The sequence below is a fragment of the Pan troglodytes genome, chromosome 1 (genome assembly GCF_028858775.2).
Source record: "Pan troglodytes isolate AG18354 chromosome 1, NHGRI_mPanTro3-v2.0_pri, whole genome shotgun sequence".
NCBI lineage: Eukaryota > Metazoa > Chordata > Mammalia > Primates > Hominidae > Pan > Pan troglodytes.
Window position 1 is genome coordinate 13,829,890 of NC_072398.2, and position 18,539 is coordinate 13,848,428.

Sequence of the window (18,539 nt, forward strand, 5' to 3'; positions counted from 1 at the left end):
AAGTAGAGGGAAGGAAAGTTAGGAGAGGTTCTATTTAGTGGGAGAAGAGAGGAAGAAGAGAAGAAGGGGATCTTTAATATGACATCTCTGCCACCGGGCATGGTGGCTCATGCTGTAATCCCAGCATTTTGGGAGGCAGAGGCGGGAGGATTACCTGAGGTCAGGAGTTTGAGACCAGCCTGGCCAACATGGTGAAACCCCGTCTCTACTAAAAATACAAAAATTAGCTGAGCGTGGTGGCACACGCTTGTAATCCGAGCTACTCGGGAGGCTGATGCAGGAGAATTGCCTGAGCCCAGGAGGCGGAGGTTGCAGTGAGCTGAGATCGTGACACTGCACCCCAGCCTGCCAGACAGAGCGAGACTCTGTCTCAAACCAAAACAAAACAAATAGAAATCTCTGCTAGGAAAGATTAGATGGAAAATAAAGGCGTTGCAGAGGCTGGAATGTGTAAACTCACAATGGTTCCAACAGCAGTTCTGAAAATGTTCCCCAGCAGCACTGAGCAACACGGATGCACAAAGAACGTGGATGTTTGGATTTATCCAGGACTGGGAGTTGGCAAGATAAGAATGGGCAAGGAAAGGAGAAAAGTGATCTGAGAGTGAATGCTCTTTAAGTGTCATTGAAGTGAGTGACTACAGTACAGGTGAGGTAGAGAAGGAAGTAAAGTAGAAAGAAGTTCACAGAGTGAACAGAGAACAGTTGATGGTTTTAAGATCTTGCCGAGTTCAGAAGGTGGTTTATGGCAACATAACTGGCATTCATTTTTCTGTGTTAATAGCTATGACTACAGATCAAGTGAAGAGTTTTGATTATTCTACAGGTAAAATGACTGTTAAAAGTCCCCAATTTGGCTGGGTGCGGTGGCTCATGCCTGTAATCCCAGTACTTTGGGAGGCCGAGGCAGCTGGATCACCTGAGGTCAGAAGTTCGACACCAGCCTGGCCAACATGGTGAAACCCCATCTCTACTTAAAAAAAAAAAAAAAAAAATTAGCCAGGCAACGTGGCAGGCATCTGTAATCCCAGCTACTTAGGAGGCTGAGGCAGGAGAATCGCTTGAACCCGGGAGGTGGAGGTTGCAGTGAGCTGAGATCACGCCATTGCACTCCAGCCTGGGCAACAAGAGTGAAACTCCGTCTCAAAAAAAAAAAAAATTCCCAATTCAATGACAAACATTTCTGTTATTGACAAAGGCAAGATAAAATTAACAAATGAATAATGAAGAACACCAGGCCAAAATTAATTTGATAGGCAAGGAACAAATCTACTTAAGCAATTTTTGTACTTAAAGGTAGACATTTTAATTTGTTTCTATAGTCAGTGTTAGATTTTTAAAAATGTTTTTTAAAAGTATGGGTTCATAAAGTTCAACTTTCCATACTATAACATCAATAGCCATGATTTTAACAGGTTTCCTTATCACTATTAAAATGGGAGATTTAAACTATTTTAAAAGTTACTAAAGACAGCACCCAACTTTTCAAAGATTTAGGTTGAATGCTTGGGTGAGGATCTCTCATACAAATATATGGTAAATAGATCCTAAGTAACATACTATAGAACCAACCAAGCAAAACATGTTTCTAAGGGAAACATAAACTTTCATTTTGGGATGTCAACAAATCAAATATTGAAATCAGCTTTTTTTTTTTGTCCTACCTCTTGGGCCACAGATGACTTCAGTGGCTTGGGTCTAGAAATTATAGAAAACTGGTAACAAGGTCAGGGTTAAGGCACTAAAAAGCTAATTAGTGTTTGATATTAAGCCTTTGGTTACTTTTTAGTCAGGCCCTCTCAGGCTAACACTTTCCTTTAATCAGGGCGATTAAAGATTCCTACTCACTTTCCATTCAAGCACCTACTGTCTTCAAGTCGGGGTGGTGATGTGGGTGGGAAGGAAAAGGGCATTTTTCCATGCTTTTGTACTTAAGGTAAGAAAACAACCCTTTTAAGATTGTCACTATCAATGATGGGGAAATATAATAAGGTTCAAAGGCTCCCTTCTAAAATATCCCATACTCTCTTTTTCCGCTTCCCAATTGGAAAGGGAATGCTGTACCCATATACTAACCAGTTTGGGACACATAAATGTTACAAGGGAGAAAAAAAGATTTAGACTAGCATGTGAATTTCATCAAGCAGAGACACCTTGGTTAAAAAGCAAAACTTGTGGGGTGGAGAGATAGGAAAAAAGGAAAACGTAAGAAAAAGGACCAGAGTGCTTACTGTTTATCATTATCGGCCTTTTTTTTTTTTTTGAGACGGAGTCTTGCTCTGTCACCCAGGCTGGAGTGCAGAGGCACTATCTTGGCTCACTGCAAGCTCCGCCTCCTGGGTTCACACCATTCTCCTGCCTCAGCCTCCCGAGTAGCTGGGACTACAGGCGCCCACCACCACGCCCAGCTAATTTTTTGTATTTTTAGTAGAGACAGGGTTTCACCGTGTTAGTCAGGATGGTCTCGATCTCCTGACCTCGTGATCCGCCCGCCTCGGCCTCCCAAAGTGCTGGGATTACAGGCGTGAGCCACCGCGCCCAGCCCATTATCAGCCTTTTCATAGAAGACTTCAGTGAGGGTGTTTCCGGGGGGAAAAGTGAGATATTCTTTACAGCAGCGTTTAGGAAAAAAAGAGATTTGTGGTCTTTGGTCCAGCTAGCTAAAAGAAACTGGCTTGGAACTGCCCAGATAGTACAGTTAGAAAGTGTATGGATAAAAATTCCTGGAAGCAAGTCTTTTTTATTGACGGAATAAACACAACATTGATGGTAGTAGGATAGAGTTGGTGGCAATGTCCTGTCACTGCAATTATGACATTCAAATCAGACCTACATAACTGTGGCTGCTTTTGATTCTCTCAACTTTGAATTTTGATTATCTGTACAGAGGGGCTTCTAAATGAAAACGAATTCACTTGCACCACCCCTTCTCACCTATTTACTGTTTCTGGAGAACAACAAATTTTTTAAAAGGTGGTAAGGCTAAAAGACAAAAAAAAGATTAACTAAAATAAGCTATGAGGTCCAATCAAGAATGGCTTAACATTATTCATTTTCTTCTTTGAACATCTTACTTAAGTGTTTTACTAAGGCTACTAGCTCAGGGTTCCCACCACGTGCATCAATCTGTTTATAGGCTTTAGCTTCAAGCTCTTTAAGGGTATTACGAGTGTATTCAAAAGAACCTACATCCTCAAGATAATGTACACAGTATTTTTTTATATCTATGTTTTCTGTTCTCTGGCGCAAGATATTCTGCACCTGGGTGCTTTCAGGCCTCGACCAAATAGCATGAATAGTAGGAAATGAGAACTTTCCCTCTGTCAGATCTTCACAAAAACTTTTGTTTTCACTATATTCTTTGGAGTGTAGATTAGCATAATCATCCCTAATTTGGAAGAAGAGCCCAAGTGTATTAAGTAGCGGTTTTAAATCTTCTTTGTAATCAGAGAACAACTGCATGAGACCTACTGCTAATCCAAACAGTCCACCTGTTTTCTGCAGCACCATAGCTTTATATTCTTCTTCAGTGGGACAAGTGTAATTATCCCTCCAGTAAATATCTAGGCCTTGTCCCTGGTGGAGTTCCAAAAGCTGGCGGGTAAAAAGCTTCACTGCATCTGGGTGATCAAGGGTTAAGACTTTCTCCAAGCCAAGGAAATACACGTAATTGGCAGAATTGATGACAGATGGGATTCCATAGATGCTGTGGGCCACTGGAAAGCCACGTCGGAGTTTTGAGTTGTCTTCAATATCATCGATGAGTAAACTGGCATTATGCAACATTTCTGTCACTTCAATAATAATCTAATTAAAAAGAATTGAAAATTTCACTTTTTGAACTATTCAAAACTTAGTTTAATTAACAGATTATGAAAGTCTCAGGTGTGTTAATTTTCACAACTAATAAATATTTAGCAACCTCAATATAAAATAATATCTTGCATGAGGACTAAATTCAATCAAGAACTAGGAATATATTTATGTGACAGCTATTAATTTCTTGGGGATTAATGAGATTAGAGTTGCCTAATACCTGTAGCTTGTCCTCTGGAACTTTCAGCCAATGATTAAATGCCTGTGAAAGTTTGGTTCTCACTTGTTTACCTGCAATTTAAAAATAAAATGTGACAATGTGATAAGTGTTTTAATTATGAGTATTTTAACTACAAAAAACACATTCAGAAACTTCCTTTAAATTGATCAGACTTGCTAAATCCAGCCTCATCAATCCATTACCTACTGCAGAGCTTGCCTTGCACTGCTCAATAACTCATTCTCAACCACTCCGAAATCTGGATCATAAAGTGCACAACCTTCTCAAATTAGGGCAGGCACAGGAGACTCTAAAGCACTTCAGTTGCCTACTAGTCCACTCTTTTCATCTGAACTTGAATAAACAATTTTAGAGTAGGATGGGCTTTTAGGACTTAGGACCTAATTTATTTCTTTTTTTGAAAAGGAAGCTAGTTTATTTATTAATTATTTGAGACAGAGTTTTGCTCTGTTGCCCAGGCTGGAGTGCAGCGGCGTGATCTCGGCTCACTGCAAACTCCACCTCCTGGGTTCACATGATTCTCGTGCCTCAGACTCCTGAGTATCTGGGACTACAGGCACACACCATGCCTGGCTAATTTTTGTATATTTTGTAGAAAGGGGGTTTTAATATGTTGCCCAGGCTGGCCTTGAATTCCTGAGCCCAAGCGATACACCTGCATCGGCCTCCCAAAGTGTTTGGATTACAGGCGTGAGCCACTGCGCCAGGCCAAGAAGCTAGTTTAGTGTCAGTTAATTGGCACTACCTATTTTACATAACTATAGGTACTGTTAATAAAATATATTTTACTATTACCTCATAAAAATACCTCTTGAAATTATCTATTTCTCCTTTGAATTAAGGTTTTAGAGATGGGGAAGCTCTGCTTCTTTCCTTTCAAAAACAAGATCATCATGCACTGAAGTATTCCCTTTTAATATCCTGAGTTTAGTCAAAAGCTAATCTCATTATTTTGACTAGGGACATCCATTTTTCAGTATCTTCTTTTTTTCTTTCTTGCTTTTTTTTTTGAGACAGGGTCTCACTCTGTCACCCAGGCTGGAGTGCAGTGGTGTGTTCACAGCTCACTGCAGCCTCCACCTCTTGGGCTCAAGTGATCCTTCCACCTCAGCCTCCCGAGTAGCTGGCACTATAGGTGCAAGCGACCACGCCCGGTTAATTTTTGTTTTTGTAGAGACAGTGTCTTCCCATGTTGCCCAAGCTGGTCTCAAACTCCTGGGCTCAAGCAATCCGGCCGCTACAGCCTCCCAAATTGCTGAAATTACAGACGTTGAGTCACCTCGCCCAACAGTATCATCTTTTTCTTACACGGAAAGCTCAAGATAGGTCTTTTTGTTTTTTGTTTTTGAGACGGAGTCTCATTCTGTTGCCCAGGCTGGATTGCAGCGGCGTGATCTCGGCTCACTTGCAACCTCCGCCTCCCAAGATCAAGCTATTCTCCTGCCTCAGCCTCCTGAGTAGCTGGGATTACACGCATGTGCCACCATGCCTGGCTAATTTAAGATAGGTCTTTGGATAGAAGTTACCACTAGAAGTCATTGTAGTCATATACAAAGGAATGATAGATAAAAACCATGGCCAGTTCACTTAGTAAAAATGTTCTATAAGTTTTCTGCTAAATGAATGCATGGTAACATCCTAATTTTAGATAAGGTTTCAGGAAAATGGTTACATAAAAAGTTAAAACTAAAATACTGTTTTCTTTTTTTTTTTTTGGAGATGGAATTTCGCTCTTGTCACCCAGGCTAGAGTGCAATGGCGTGATCTCGGCTCACTGCAACCTCCGCCCCCTGGGTTCCAGCGATTCTCCTGCCTCAGCCTCCCAAGTAGCTGGGATTACAGGCGCCTGCCACCACACCTGGCTAATTTTTGTATTTTTAGTAGAGACAGGGTTTCACTATGTTGGCCAGGCTGGTGTCAAACTCCTGACCTCAGGTAATTCACCCGTGTTGGCCTCCCAAAATGCTGGGATTATGGGTTTTTTTGTTTGTTTGTTTGTTTGTGGAGATGAAGTCTTGCTCTGTCACCTAGGCTGGAAAGCAATGGCACGATCTCGGCTCGGCTCACCACAACCTTCGCCTCCTGGGTTCAAGGGATTCTCCTGTCTCAGCCTCCCGAGTAGCTGGGATTACAGGTGTGCGTCACTACGCCTAGCTAATTTTTTGTATTTTTTTTCTGAGATCGAGTTTTGCTCTTGTTGCCCAGGCTGGGGTACAGTGTCACGATCTTGGCTCACTGCAACCTCCACCTCCTAGGTTCAAGCGATTCTCCTGCCTCAGCCTCCTGAGTAGCTGGGATTACAGTCGTGCGCCACTAAATCCAGCTAATTTTTTGTATTTTTAGTAGAGACAGGGTTTCATCATGTTGGCCAGGCTGGTCTTGAATTCCTGACCTCAGGTGATCCACCCACCTCAGCCTCCCAAAGTGTAGGGATTACATGCGTGAGCTACCGCGCCCGGCCAATATTTTGTACTTTTAATAGAGACAGGGTTTCCCCATGTTGGCCAGGCTGGTCTTGAACTCCTGACCTCAAGTCGTCCACATGCTTCGGCCTCTCGAAGTGCTGGGATTACAGGTGTGACCCACCACGCCCAGCCTATTATTATTATTTTTGAGACAGGGTCTTGCTCTGTCACCCAGGCTGGAGTGCAGTGGCACAATCACGGCTTACTGCAGCCTTGACCTCCTAGGCTCAAGTCCCCTGAGTAGCTGGGACTACAAGAACAAGCCACCATGCCTGGCTAATTTTATTTTTATTTATTTATTTTTTGTAGAGGCAGGGTTTCGCCCTGTTGCCCAGGCTGGTCTCAAACCCCTGGGCTCAAAAGCAATCTGTCCCACTTGGCCTCCCAAAGTGCTGGGATAATAAGTCAGCCACTGCACCTGGCCTATATCACTTAAACACATTTTTTTGAAGATGAAAAACAGAGTCTCAATGTGAAATTTTATTTTTCATTTTACTTTTGAATGTTATATAGAAAACAGTACAATATATGGCTTATTTTTGAGGTACTACAGTTTTAATATTTTTTTCCCCTCGGATGACATGCTAGTGTTTAGCCTGATGCTTTTAAGTTCCCTCCCTTTTTTTTTTCTGAGACGGGGTCTCCCTTAATCACCCAGGCTGGGGTGCAGTGGTGTGATCTTGGCTTACTGCAGCCTCGACCTCCCAGGTTCCGGTAATCATCCCACCTCAGTCCCCCAGGTAAGCTGGCACTACAAGGGCGTATCACATGCCTGGCTAATTTTTTGTATTTTTAGTAGAGACAGGGTTTTGCCATGTTGCCCAGGCTGGTCTTGAACTCCTGGGCTTAAGCCATCTGCCCACTTCGGTCTCCCAAAGTGCTGGGAGTACAGATGTGAGCCACTGCGCCTGGCTAAGTTCCAAAATAATTTCTAACACTGAGGCTAATCACAGAGATCTCTCAAAATTAAAAGATGACTGCTTCCTCTTTAAGATCTAAACATTACTGTCTCTCTTTTTGGAGTCCTTCTTCCTCCACTGCCAGCTTCATCTCTCCCTAATCCCACCCTTCACCTCATCTAGGGCCCCACACTAAGGCAAATAAACAAACATAAACATAAGATGACAGCAAGTATGAGAAATTTAAAAATAAAAATAATTTTCTTTACTAATTTCAGAAAATCCTTTTTTTTTTTTTTTTTGAGACAGGGTCTCACTCTGTTGCCCAGGCTGGAGTGCAGTGGCGTGATCTCGGCTCACTGCAACCTCTGCCTCCTAGGCTCCTGTGATTCCCATGCCTCAGCTGGGACTACAGGCATGCGCTATCATACTTGGCTAATATTTGTATTTTTAGTAGATACAGGGTTTCACCATGTTGGCCAGGTTGACTTCAGAAAATCCTGATAGCATTATTATTATTTATTAGCAAGAGTAATATTACAACAGTATAAATGACCTGGAACACCTCTAAATTACTTTAGTAACTCTGAAGCTCTCTGTAAAAAAATAAGGGTGTTATGTGCATAGTGCAATGTCATATTTCTTTAGTAGTATCTTTTGAGGTTGTATTCCATCATGGATCAAGAACGTACTTGAATAAAAAGGTGGGGTACCTAATGATAATTTTAAATATGTTATCTAATGTCTTAAAGCATTATTTCCAAGTAATGAGAATTAAAAAAAAAAAGTCATAGAAGGTGGTCACAGCATAAGTAAGCATTATGGTTAAAATGTAACTGTAGGCAGTCCTTGCTTTGTAAGTAGCAGACTAAGAGACATTCAAGCGATGCTTGTTAGACTTTTGTCAGCACTGATAACTGGCTTGGTATTAATGCCAGCCCAGTTCCAGCTAGTGTTTGTGAGCGTGTTCCAAAGGATGTCTGGCAGTAAGAGCTGGGTAGAGTGAAAGTGAAACTGTGCCATGTTTCTCACTGGGAGATACTGAAATAAGTTACTAACTGCTGGATAAATGTCACTCAAAAGCACTCTCTTGGCTTTTTCTTAAACAGTGGGCAACCTTCCCTTTGAATTCTCCATTTCTGTCATTTCCTCATTCTTCTCATGCATTGACATTAGCAGGCGAGTCTCTATTAGGGTCGGCCAAAATAAAAATGACGCTAATTATGGTTTCCAAGGTGTAGCACAGGAGCAAGCATTCTTTTGGCTTTTATCCTTCCCAGGCTCATGAAGAACAGAAATGCACATATTACCACAGAGAAGTGCTCATAAAGAAAGGTGTGTACTTTAGCACGGAAATTTAAAAGTGTCTATTGAGACTGAATTGAGAGCATCATTAGAGTTTAGTCACAGTATGGCTAAACAGGTTTTTATGCTTGTCAAATAATTTACCAACTTTTATATTATTTATTCTTTTTTAAAAAATGTTTAAAACAGAGAGGGGGACTTGTTTTGTTGCCCAAGGTGGTCTCAAACTTTTGGTCTCAAGCAATCCTGCCTTGGCTTCCCAAAGTGCTGGGAATACAGGTGTGGGCCACCACACCTGGCCTATATTATGTCTATGAGAAAGAATATTCTAATACAAATGATTTTTTATTACAATAACCCGTTTATTATATTCATGAGTTTTTGCTTATTATCATTTCCAGACAAGTTTTTCTTTTTTTTTTTTTGAGTCGGAGTCTCATTCTGTTGCTAGGCTGGAGTGCAGTGGTGCAATCTCAGCTCACTGCAACCTCTGCCTCCCAGGTTCAGGAGATTCTCCTGCCTCAGCCTCCCGAGTAGCTGGGACTACAGGCATGCGCCACCATGCCCAGCTAATTTTTGTGTTTTTAGTAGAGATGGGGTTTTACCATGTTGGCCAGGCTGGTCTTGACCTCTTGACCTCATGATCTGCCCGCCTTGGCCTCAAAAAGTGCTGGGATTACAGGCGTGAGCCACCACGCCCAGCCTCCAGACAAGTTTTTAAAGAAGCAAAATAAAACAAAAACACACACCTACACGTGAGGTAGGAAGCCATGTCCAGGTGGCACACCCTTATACAGGAATAAAGTGGGCTATGTTTCCAAATACTGTGATTTTAGACACATTATTATTTGGCTCTCAAAGGAACTAGTAGTATATGAAATGCAGTGTATGTGTGAGATACTGGAAAATACAGACATAGAAGGTAAACTTGAACATGGATGGTAAATAAAGTGTTCTACTGTTAAACAAATCTGCGTAACTTCCCCTAATATCTAAACAGTGGGGAATCTGAATGCGTAATATCCGTAAAGAATACAACCTCCAATGAGATACCAAAATGTTTTAAGTATTTTTATTTTTCAAGATATGTTAAATAATTGGATATGTTTTAAAGGGTGCCTTCAAAAATTACGTTTCTTTTTAAGAGACGGGGTCTCACTATGTTGCCCAAGCTGGAGTGTAGTGGCTATTCACAGGTGTGATCATTGTGCACTACAGCCTTAAACTCCTGGGCTCAAGCCATCCTCCTGCCTCAGCCTCCCAAGTAGGTGGGACAACAGGTATGTATCACTGCACCTGGCAAAAATTACCTTTTAATAAAGAAAAAATTATAATGTTCTATTTATCATTTTTCTCATATGCATCACCTTAAATAGAAAATCTCAACGGCAAGTCTAACCTTTTCTATTTGCTAACATTTAAACGACCACTACTGCATGAAAATGACCCTATATGGACTGTAAGTGAAGTATTACCTGGTAACTGAAGTAAGTATTTATAGGGTTCTAGAAGAATTCTTTGGACTGTTTCTTGAGTCTTCTCCATTGGATTTAAACTTCAAAGCTAATCTGTCAAAAAGGAGAAACATAAAGATCACATGAAACTAATCATCTTTCAGTGTCAAACTGCAAAGGAATTTGTATTTCAAGGTGTTTGTGAAAAGACACCTAGTCTGGTTTAAAAAGAAGATTCTGTTGCCGGGCACGGTAGTTCACGCCTGTAATCCCAGCAGTTTGGGAGGCTGAGGCGGGCGGATGGCTTAAGCTCAGGAGTTCGAGACCAGCCTGGGCAACATGGCAAAACCTTGTCTCTACTAAAAATACGAAAAATTAGCTGAGGTGGGTAGATCACGAGGTCAGGAGTTCGAGACCAGCCTTCACACCATCTCTACTAAAACTACAAAAATTAGCCGAGCATGGTGGTGTGCGCCTGTAGTTCCGGCTACTTGGGAGGCCGAGGCAGGAGAATTGCTTGAACCCGGGAGGCAGAGGTTGCAGTGAGCTGAGATCACACCACTGCACTCCAGCCTGGGCGAAAGAATGAGACTCCAGTCTCAAAAAAACAAAGAAAGATTCTACATCTATGAAGCCTTGAAAACATGTTAAGTGAAAGAAGCCAATCTCAAGAGACTACATATTGTATGATTCCATTTATACGAAATGTTCAGAATAAGCCAATCTACAGAGACAGAAAGTAGATTAGTGGTTAGGAATAGGGACTAATTGCTAATGAGTACAGGGTTTCTTTTCGCAGGGATCAAAATGTTATAAAATTAAATGTGATGCTTGCACAGCCCTGTGAATACATTAAAAACTGCTGAAATGTACACTTTAAATGGGTGGTATGTAAATTATATCTCAATTAGAAAATTCTTCATTCAAGTGATTATATTGGTCGAAGTGTTGTCTTGGTTTTTAAGTTGTTTTCTTAGTCACATAACTTATATTAAGCTTTTCCTATTTTAATCAACCACAAAAGGCTTAATTTGTTGACGGCAAATGTCAAAACACATCCAAAGAATTGGAAAGATACCTCTGTATTTAACTGATTACACTAATTAGTAAATATATCCTTTTTTAAATGAGCACTAAGATGAGTATGTTTTATGTATTTAAAATTTAAAGGGATTCTCCTCGTCCCCCTAGTAGTTTCTCTACAATCAATCCATTTCAGAGATTTCTGATTTAAGATACGCATTAACTCAAATGCATATATTTATTAAACATATTCCCCTTTATACTGAAATCTGTCTTATTTCAGTATTTCCTAGAATAACACTCATGGTCTTCCTAGGGTCTCCCTGTACTGTTGAATCTCTACTTTATTTCTTTGTATCTGTTTCTATTATTACTTGTCCTCATATTAGTAATCTAACTGCTCTAGCATCTTTGGCACATTTTGGGAAGTTTATTACTTTTATCCTCTTTCTTTTGCTTCTTGGGACTATGATTTAGTCTTTAGAAACCTGAGCCCACTTCTAACCAACTTTTCTACAACAAAAAGGCTAAATGTAATATGGCATCTAATGGCAGTTTGTGGTTAGGGCTGTTCAATGAGTTGCACATCATTGGATTTTGGAATTGGAAACCACTTTAGAAAGTTACCTCAGTATGCCAGAAGATAAAGCACAAGAATATATTTGCTTGAGTGAGGGCCACTTTTTTTTGAATGAAGAAAATGAAGTTGAGTTCATGTACTTTGTGTTATTCTGATTGCTCAAAGGTCCTTTTGTTTTTTTTTTGAGACGGAGTTTTGCTCTTGTTGCCCAGGCTGGAGTGCAGTGGCGCGATCTTGGCTCACTGCAACCTCCACCTCCCGGGTTCAAGTGATTCTCCTGCCTCAGCCTCCCGAATAGCAGGGATTACATGTTCTTGCCACCACGCCCAGCTAATTTTTTGAATTTTTAGTAGAGATGGGGTTTCACTATGTTGGCCAGGCTGGTCTCAAAACTCCTGACCTCAGGCGATCCACCCGCCTCAGCCTCCCAAAGTGCTGGAATTGCAGGCGTTAGCTACTGTGCCCGGCCTGATCCTTTTTTTCTAAGTCTGGGCCAGAGACTTAGAAATCTTCAATTTAAATGTGCATCTTGTATGATTCTGATACAGCTGCTTGAGAATGTTAGGGGAACTGGAAATAGGTTGCTTACATGGTATCACACCACATCACAACTAAGGGGGTGTGGGCTACTGTTATTTATTATAACAGTGAGGGTGTGTTCCCTCTTTTTTTTTTTTTTTGAGACGGAGTCTCACTCTGTCGCCCAGGCTGGAGTGCAGTGGCACGATCTTGGCTCACTGCAACCTCTGCCTCCTGGGCTTAAGCAATTCTCCTGACTCAGCCTTCTGAGTAGCTGGGACTACAGGTGCCCACCACCACGCCCAGCTAATTTTTGTATTTTAGTAGCGACGGGGTTTCACCAGTGTTCCTCGATTTCTAAATCTGCCCTAGTAACTTCATAATGTTAAGTAATAAAAGTCATCTTTTATAGCCCAGTCACCTGATACTATGATCTCATCATTGATACTCTCAGGGGTAAGGCAATTCTAGTACTGTAACTTCTTGCTGGCATTAAATTTAAAAATGTAAAATATACTTAGGAGCAGAATCTGACTTTTGTGGATTTATATTATAAATTAATCCACCAAAGACAAGACTTTTGCACATATCTCAGTAAATAAACACACTGATTCATATACATGCAGCCAAGCAAATCCAAAGATCCTGAGTAAATACCAACAACGTGCCACAAAAGTAAAATTTCCAAAATCTTGCACTATGTGTTTATCACAGCACTATTCACAATAGTAAAGATATGGAATCAACCTAAGTGTCCATCAGCAGATGACTGAATAAAGAAAATGTGGAATATATACAACGAATGATTACTCAGCCATTAAAACAAAATGAAATCATGTCATTTGCAGCAAAATGGATGGATAGCCCTTACCTTAAGTGTAACAAGTCAGACATAAAAGACAAATAGTACATCTTCTCAATTATAAATGGGAGCTAGATAATGTGTATACATGGACATGGAGTGTGGAATGATAGACAATGGAGATTCCAAAGGGTGAGAAGGTGGGAAGGAGGTGGATGATTAAAGATTACTTAATGGGTACAACGTGATTATATGGGTGATGGACACCCTAAAAGTCCTGACTTCACTACAATGCAATCTATGCATGTGAAAAACTACACTTGCACCCCATGAATTTATACAAGTAAGAATAAACAAATAAAAAACCCTCCAAACCAAAATCTAATTATTAGTGCTAGCATTCCACTTTTCCAGCACAATTACGAGTGTAGAAGTGCTGAGACTACCCAATTTGGTGACAATCAGGTATTTAATGTTCCTGTTTTGTAGCAGTCAACGAATACAAGGGTAAAATGGTTTGAACCACATTGTCTCTGTCATGCAGTTGTTTTTCTGCTGTGAAATGAGACGTGTAATATGGCAACAGGAGAAAAGAATAAAACTTCTACATATGTATGCACTGTTAGGCAGTTGGTAGGCACATGATAATGGGCGGCTGAAATAATAACACACACATATAACCATCAACTGTGCAAGTGCTTTGATGCTTCCCCATACTGTAAACCATCTCATGGGTCACAGAAACCTTTTGAGAATATGATGAAAGCTATGAATCTTCTAAAAAAAAAAAAAGCCCGGTGTATGTGTTAATAAGTTGCAACACAAACGTATACACTGCCACAAAGACTTACAACATACAAATTCTCAGAGATCATATAGTCCCTGAATGTTTACACGTACCTCAGATTAAGATCCCCAGCTATGGAATATATTTACTCTTTAATGCCAAGCAGACAAATATTCATGTTTGTGTTATAACAAGCTAAGACATAAATTCCACTAGCTTAACTCTTTATTGAAGGCAGATTGCAAATAAAAATTAAAGCACAAAACTAGTGTATAGTTCAGGTTACTCTTCAGGATTGAAAGGCATATTTTTTTGTAGTCTGTTCTTATCTATATGAAACAATCATAAAAAAGATCAGCACTCCACCAAAAGAAATCATTTTAACAACATGAATTCAAAGAGAAACATCCCATATGGAAAATTTCTACATCCATCTTGACTAACAATTAATACCAAAGACGTCGCAAGGAAAAAAAGGCTCATAAAGAATCAAGTAAGCGAAATAATCAACATACCTATTAGGCAAAAACCTATTTAGGTAACCTATTACGCAAATACCTATTTAGGTAACCTATTACCTATACTATTTGATCTCTGACACGTTACCTTATTATCAGGGATTGAAGTAAGAAAAGAAGATGCAAAACAGGAAGAATAATGGCTTAGCTAAAAGATTATTATCGAACATCATTAAAAGTAGGATTAAAAAAGCATCTCATATACTTCTCTATTTAAATGTTAGTACCTATCTTTTCTCAACTACAGGTTGGGAGCAAGAATCACGTTTGTGTATTTTCTCACAGCCTCCAAAACACATTTGACCGAACTTAAAAATCAATGAGATGCACTTTCAGAATTCCCTTTTGTGTCAGGACCTGTAACAGGTGTACCCTGTTGCATAGAAATCAGAGCTAATCTTTGTTTCAATTCGTAGAGCTTTGTGGTTGATGTTATTTTTCAACTTAAAACACTAATTATGCTTTAAAAAATATTTCCTTTGCTCACTTAGAGATGTTTAAGAATACTCACTTAACAAGTCAATTTCCTGTCCCAGAGGATATTTACATACAAGCATTTTCAGTGGTATGAAAACATAAGAACTTCAATTTTTCTAGGTATCGACAACCAACTTGCCTTGTGTCTTTTTTTTGAAACAGAGTCTCACTCTGTCGCCCAGGCTGGAGTGCAGTGGCGTGATCTCGTCTCACTGCAAACTCCGCCTCCCGGGTTCACGCCATTCTCCTGCCTCAGCCTCCCGAGTAGCTGGGACTACAGGCGCCCGCCACCTTGCCCGGCTAATTTTTTTGTATTTTTAGTAGAGACGGGCTTTCACCGTGTTAGCCAGGATGGTCTCGATCTCCTGACCTCGTGATCCGCCCGCCTCGGCCTCCCAAAGTGCTGGGATTACAAGCGTGAGCCACCACGCCCAGCCGCCTTGTGTCTTCTTAAGAGTCTAAAGGATTCTACACACCGTGGCATATACTCTCACCCTCACCCGCCTTTGTTTTTCTTTTAAATCAAAGGATTTCCCAATTTATCACAGCTGGAAATTTCAGCTATCACGTACTAAAGTTAAATATAAAGAAGCATTAGTGTGTGTTACATGAACTCTACTAGTTTCCTTTTAGAGTGAAAAAACTACAGAATACCTCAGTGAGAGTCTGAAACTTCTCACTTTCAAAACTAAAAAGCTGCCAGAAATTTGTTCAAAGAGTGAATCCATAATCATTAATATAAACGCTCCATTCTTTTCACCATGTGAACTACTACGGCAATAGCCTCCTCGTCGGGTTCCCTGCATTTGCCTCTTTAACTCTTCTTTTTTTCGCTTCCTCTACTCTTCAGCCAGGGATGACATTCCAATCGGAGCCATCTCTCCCTTCGGATTGAGATTCCTTGGAAGATATCCCATTGCTATTAGGAGAAAACCAAAACTCCTTTACAAAGCCTAAAAGGTTCGACACTCCCCCTCATCCCATCTCTCCAGGCTCAGTTCTTCATATTGGAAAAGCTCCCTTCCGCCACAGGGCTTTCCGAGAAGTTAGTCTTTTTGTCTGGAATGTCCTTTCCTTTTCTCTTTCCTTAGTTAACTCCTGCTAGCCCTTCAGCTCTCAGCTCGATCCTCACTTGCTCAGAAACCCTTCCTTTCCCACCCTAAAGAAGCCAAATTCCCTCACATTCTCTTATCACCGTGGAACTCTCCTCTGGGGCACTGCCACTGCGGTAATTTCACATCGTTTTGTTCAGCATCTGTCCGTCTCACCAGGCGCAGGTCTACGAAGGCAGAGGCCACCCCAGTGGTCGGCGCTCAACACCCATGAAGAAATGAAAGCGCCTTCTAACGCGTTAGACGATGAAACCAGGGCACACAACCTTGCGTCTAAGAAGTGAACATCCCATGCAAACGACTTTTCAAAGGGAAGGGCCTGGTTTGAGAATGGCCAGAGACATACAAATGTGAAGCGCATACTGAATCCTTCCATTCATACTCCGGGAGAAAGACGATGGATCTGAAAGAAGCCGCCTGATATAAACAGGGAATTTCAATCACTTCGAGGCCGATTTTCCACAGCGGCTGGGCAGATAACTGCAAACGTCTACAGTGCTAGCACAGAGTCCGGAGGGGAAGAAACGGTGAGGTTTCTGCTTCCTCCCCGCTCAGATGCTCCCTTCCGCCCCACTTGGCCAACCCTTCCTCTCCCTCCTCGCTTAAAGCTAGGGGATGGAAAATTCATACACAATCCGGTTCAGCATCCGGGTCCTCACTCTCCTTTCTTTCTTTCCTCTGCCCCGCCTCCCAGCCTCCCCCGCCCTTCTTCCCATCCGGGTTCCCCCCAGCCGCCGCCACTGCCGCTCACAGTTCAACGATGATATCACGACTTTCACGCCGCCGGTCCGGGAGTAACTGTACCCCGCATCAACTTCCTATTTTATAGTGTGGACTTAGGCTCTTCCCGATGCCTACATGAATCCCTCCCACTATTTCACTACAGAACTCTCCGCCCTCCTCAGCCGCCAGCGACACCGCATTACTTGGTGCAAGAAAATGCGCCATCCCGGTCACACTGCGCAGGCGTCGTTGCCGCCTCCCTACTGCTTTGTTGCCCCGCCCCTTCCACCTCCCCCCCGCCCCCGCCCCGGTCCACGCAGGCGCAGGGCATTGCGGGCCTTGCAGTTCTCGCGGACGAGGATTTGCGCGTTGGCCCCAGAGGCTGGACTTTATTTCCCAGAAAGCCTTGAGGCGTAACTTTCTGTTTCCATAGAACTGGTGGGAAAATGGCGTCGTTGTTTGTATCCAGGGACCAATAGGAACAGTGTATAGGCGGGTTCTAAAGAACTTTAACCAATCCAAGGTCGTCTAAGAGGCCATCCGGGAAAGAGGTAGGGGAGGGGGAAAAAAAATCTAGGGGAGGGGAGAAGAGGGGGGGGAACCTAGAGTCGGTGGGGGGGAAGCGATGTTTGCCCGTCAGTCGAGTCCGGAGTGAGGAGCTCGGTCGCCGAAGCGGAGGGAGACTCTTGAGCTTCATCTTGCCGCCGCCACGGCCACCGCCTGGACCTTTGCCCGGAGGGAGCTGCAGAGGGTCCATCGCCGCCGTCCTCTGGAGGGCAGCGCGATTGGGGGCCCGGACCTCCAGTCCGGGGGGGATTTTTCGTCGTCCCCCTCCCCCCAACCAGGGAGCCCGAGCGGCCGCCAAACAAAGGTACCAGTCGCCGCCGCGGGAGGAGGAGGAGCCGGAGCCTCTGCCTCAGCAGCCGCTGGACCCGCCGCCCTTCTTCCCCATCTCTCCCCCGGGCCTGCTGGTTTTGGGGGGGAGAAGGAGAGAGGGGACTCTGGACGTGCCAGGGTCAGATCTCGCCTCCGAGGAAGGTAGGGATATTTTCTGGGGCTTTCGTGGTCTCCTGAGGGGGTTCTTTTGGGAGTCGCTGGGCCCGGCCAAGGAGCAGAGGAAGATCGCGGTGGTGGTCCCTGCGGCGCCCGAATTCGGGGCCTCGGCCTCCCGGGAACCCCCACCCCCCGCAGCCGCTGTGTCCGAGCCGCCCCCTGGCTGGGCGGCCGCACACTCAGCGGTTTAGCGGCCGCGGTCGGGGGCCCGGGCGGGGTGGGGGCCGTTCCGCCTCCGGGGCCCTCGGCCCTCACGTTGTCCCCGCGGCGGGGCCAGATGTTGATCTCGCTCCCACTTGTCGGGTCTGAGCCCGGAACGGGACGTGGGCAGGGGCTCTGTGGCGGGCCGGTCCTGCCCGCGGCCCACAGGCCCTCCTGGCCCCTCGGTGGCCCCCGGCCGGCCTCTCGCTCGGACGCGGCGCGTGGGGGCGCGGATTCGCTCGGCCGGGCGCCGAGGCCCGAGGGGAGAGCGGCCGGCCCCGCGCCGGACGCCGGGCTTGTTGTGAGTTTCTTCTCTGACAGAAATGGCGTCATTGTCGTAGACGGGAAACTCCGTCGGGTCTCGACAATGGGGACGGGAAGCTGCCGAGCTGTGTAGGTGGTTGGGTTTGCGGGGATGGCGGGGCCGGAGGGAGCCCCGAGTCGGCGTGTGATGGTTCGGGGGCTGGCGCCTGGTGCGGCTCTTTCTTCGGGGTTCGGGCGTCGCTCGCTTCTTTCCCTCCGCCTCCGCCAGTGCAGAGGGGTTCCTGTGGTGTTGACTGGGTG

At 43.6% G+C, this 18,539-nt stretch overlaps 2 protein-coding genes across 12 annotated transcripts in view; one reads left to right on the top strand and one right to left on the bottom strand.

Moving 5' to 3' along the window:
• Window positions 1–2,720: 2,720 nt before the first annotated feature.
• On the bottom strand, window positions 2,721–18,312 carry GGPS1 (geranylgeranyl diphosphate synthase 1). 8 transcript variants are annotated; one of them, XM_054660471.1, is made up of 6 exons: window positions 16,750–16,835; window positions 16,069–16,317; window positions 15,541–15,805; window positions 10,202–10,294; window positions 4,037–4,107; window positions 2,721–3,807 (listed from the first exon to the last, which is right to left on the bottom strand). In XM_054660471.1, exons 4-6 carry the CDS (start codon window positions 10,269–10,271, stop codon window positions 3,046–3,048), a joined length of 903 nt encoding a protein of 300 aa, XP_054516446.1. In that variant the 5' UTR covers window positions 10,272–10,294; window positions 15,541–15,805; window positions 16,069–16,317; window positions 16,750–16,835; the 3' UTR covers window positions 2,721–3,045. The 8 variants fall into 8 exon arrangements, with proteins under 8 accessions (XP_054516446.1, XP_054516444.1, XP_054516437.1 ...); XM_054660469.2 differs by lacking the exon at window positions 15,541–15,805 and having other exon boundaries at window positions 16,750–16,972; XM_054660462.2 differs by lacking the exon at window positions 15,541–15,805 and having other exon boundaries at window positions 16,069–16,496; window positions 16,750–16,958.
• The window catches only part of ARID4B (AT-rich interaction domain 4B), a 159,496-nt gene continuing 158,021 nt past the window's right edge, over window positions 17,065–18,539 (top strand). For all 4 annotated transcript variants that reach the window (XR_010156663.1, XM_001154355.8, XM_001154294.8 and 1 more), the window contains exon 1: window positions 17,065–17,759. The gene's annotated coding sequence lies outside the window, so the exon portion shown is untranslated. The remainder of the gene's footprint in view (window positions 17,760–18,539) is intronic.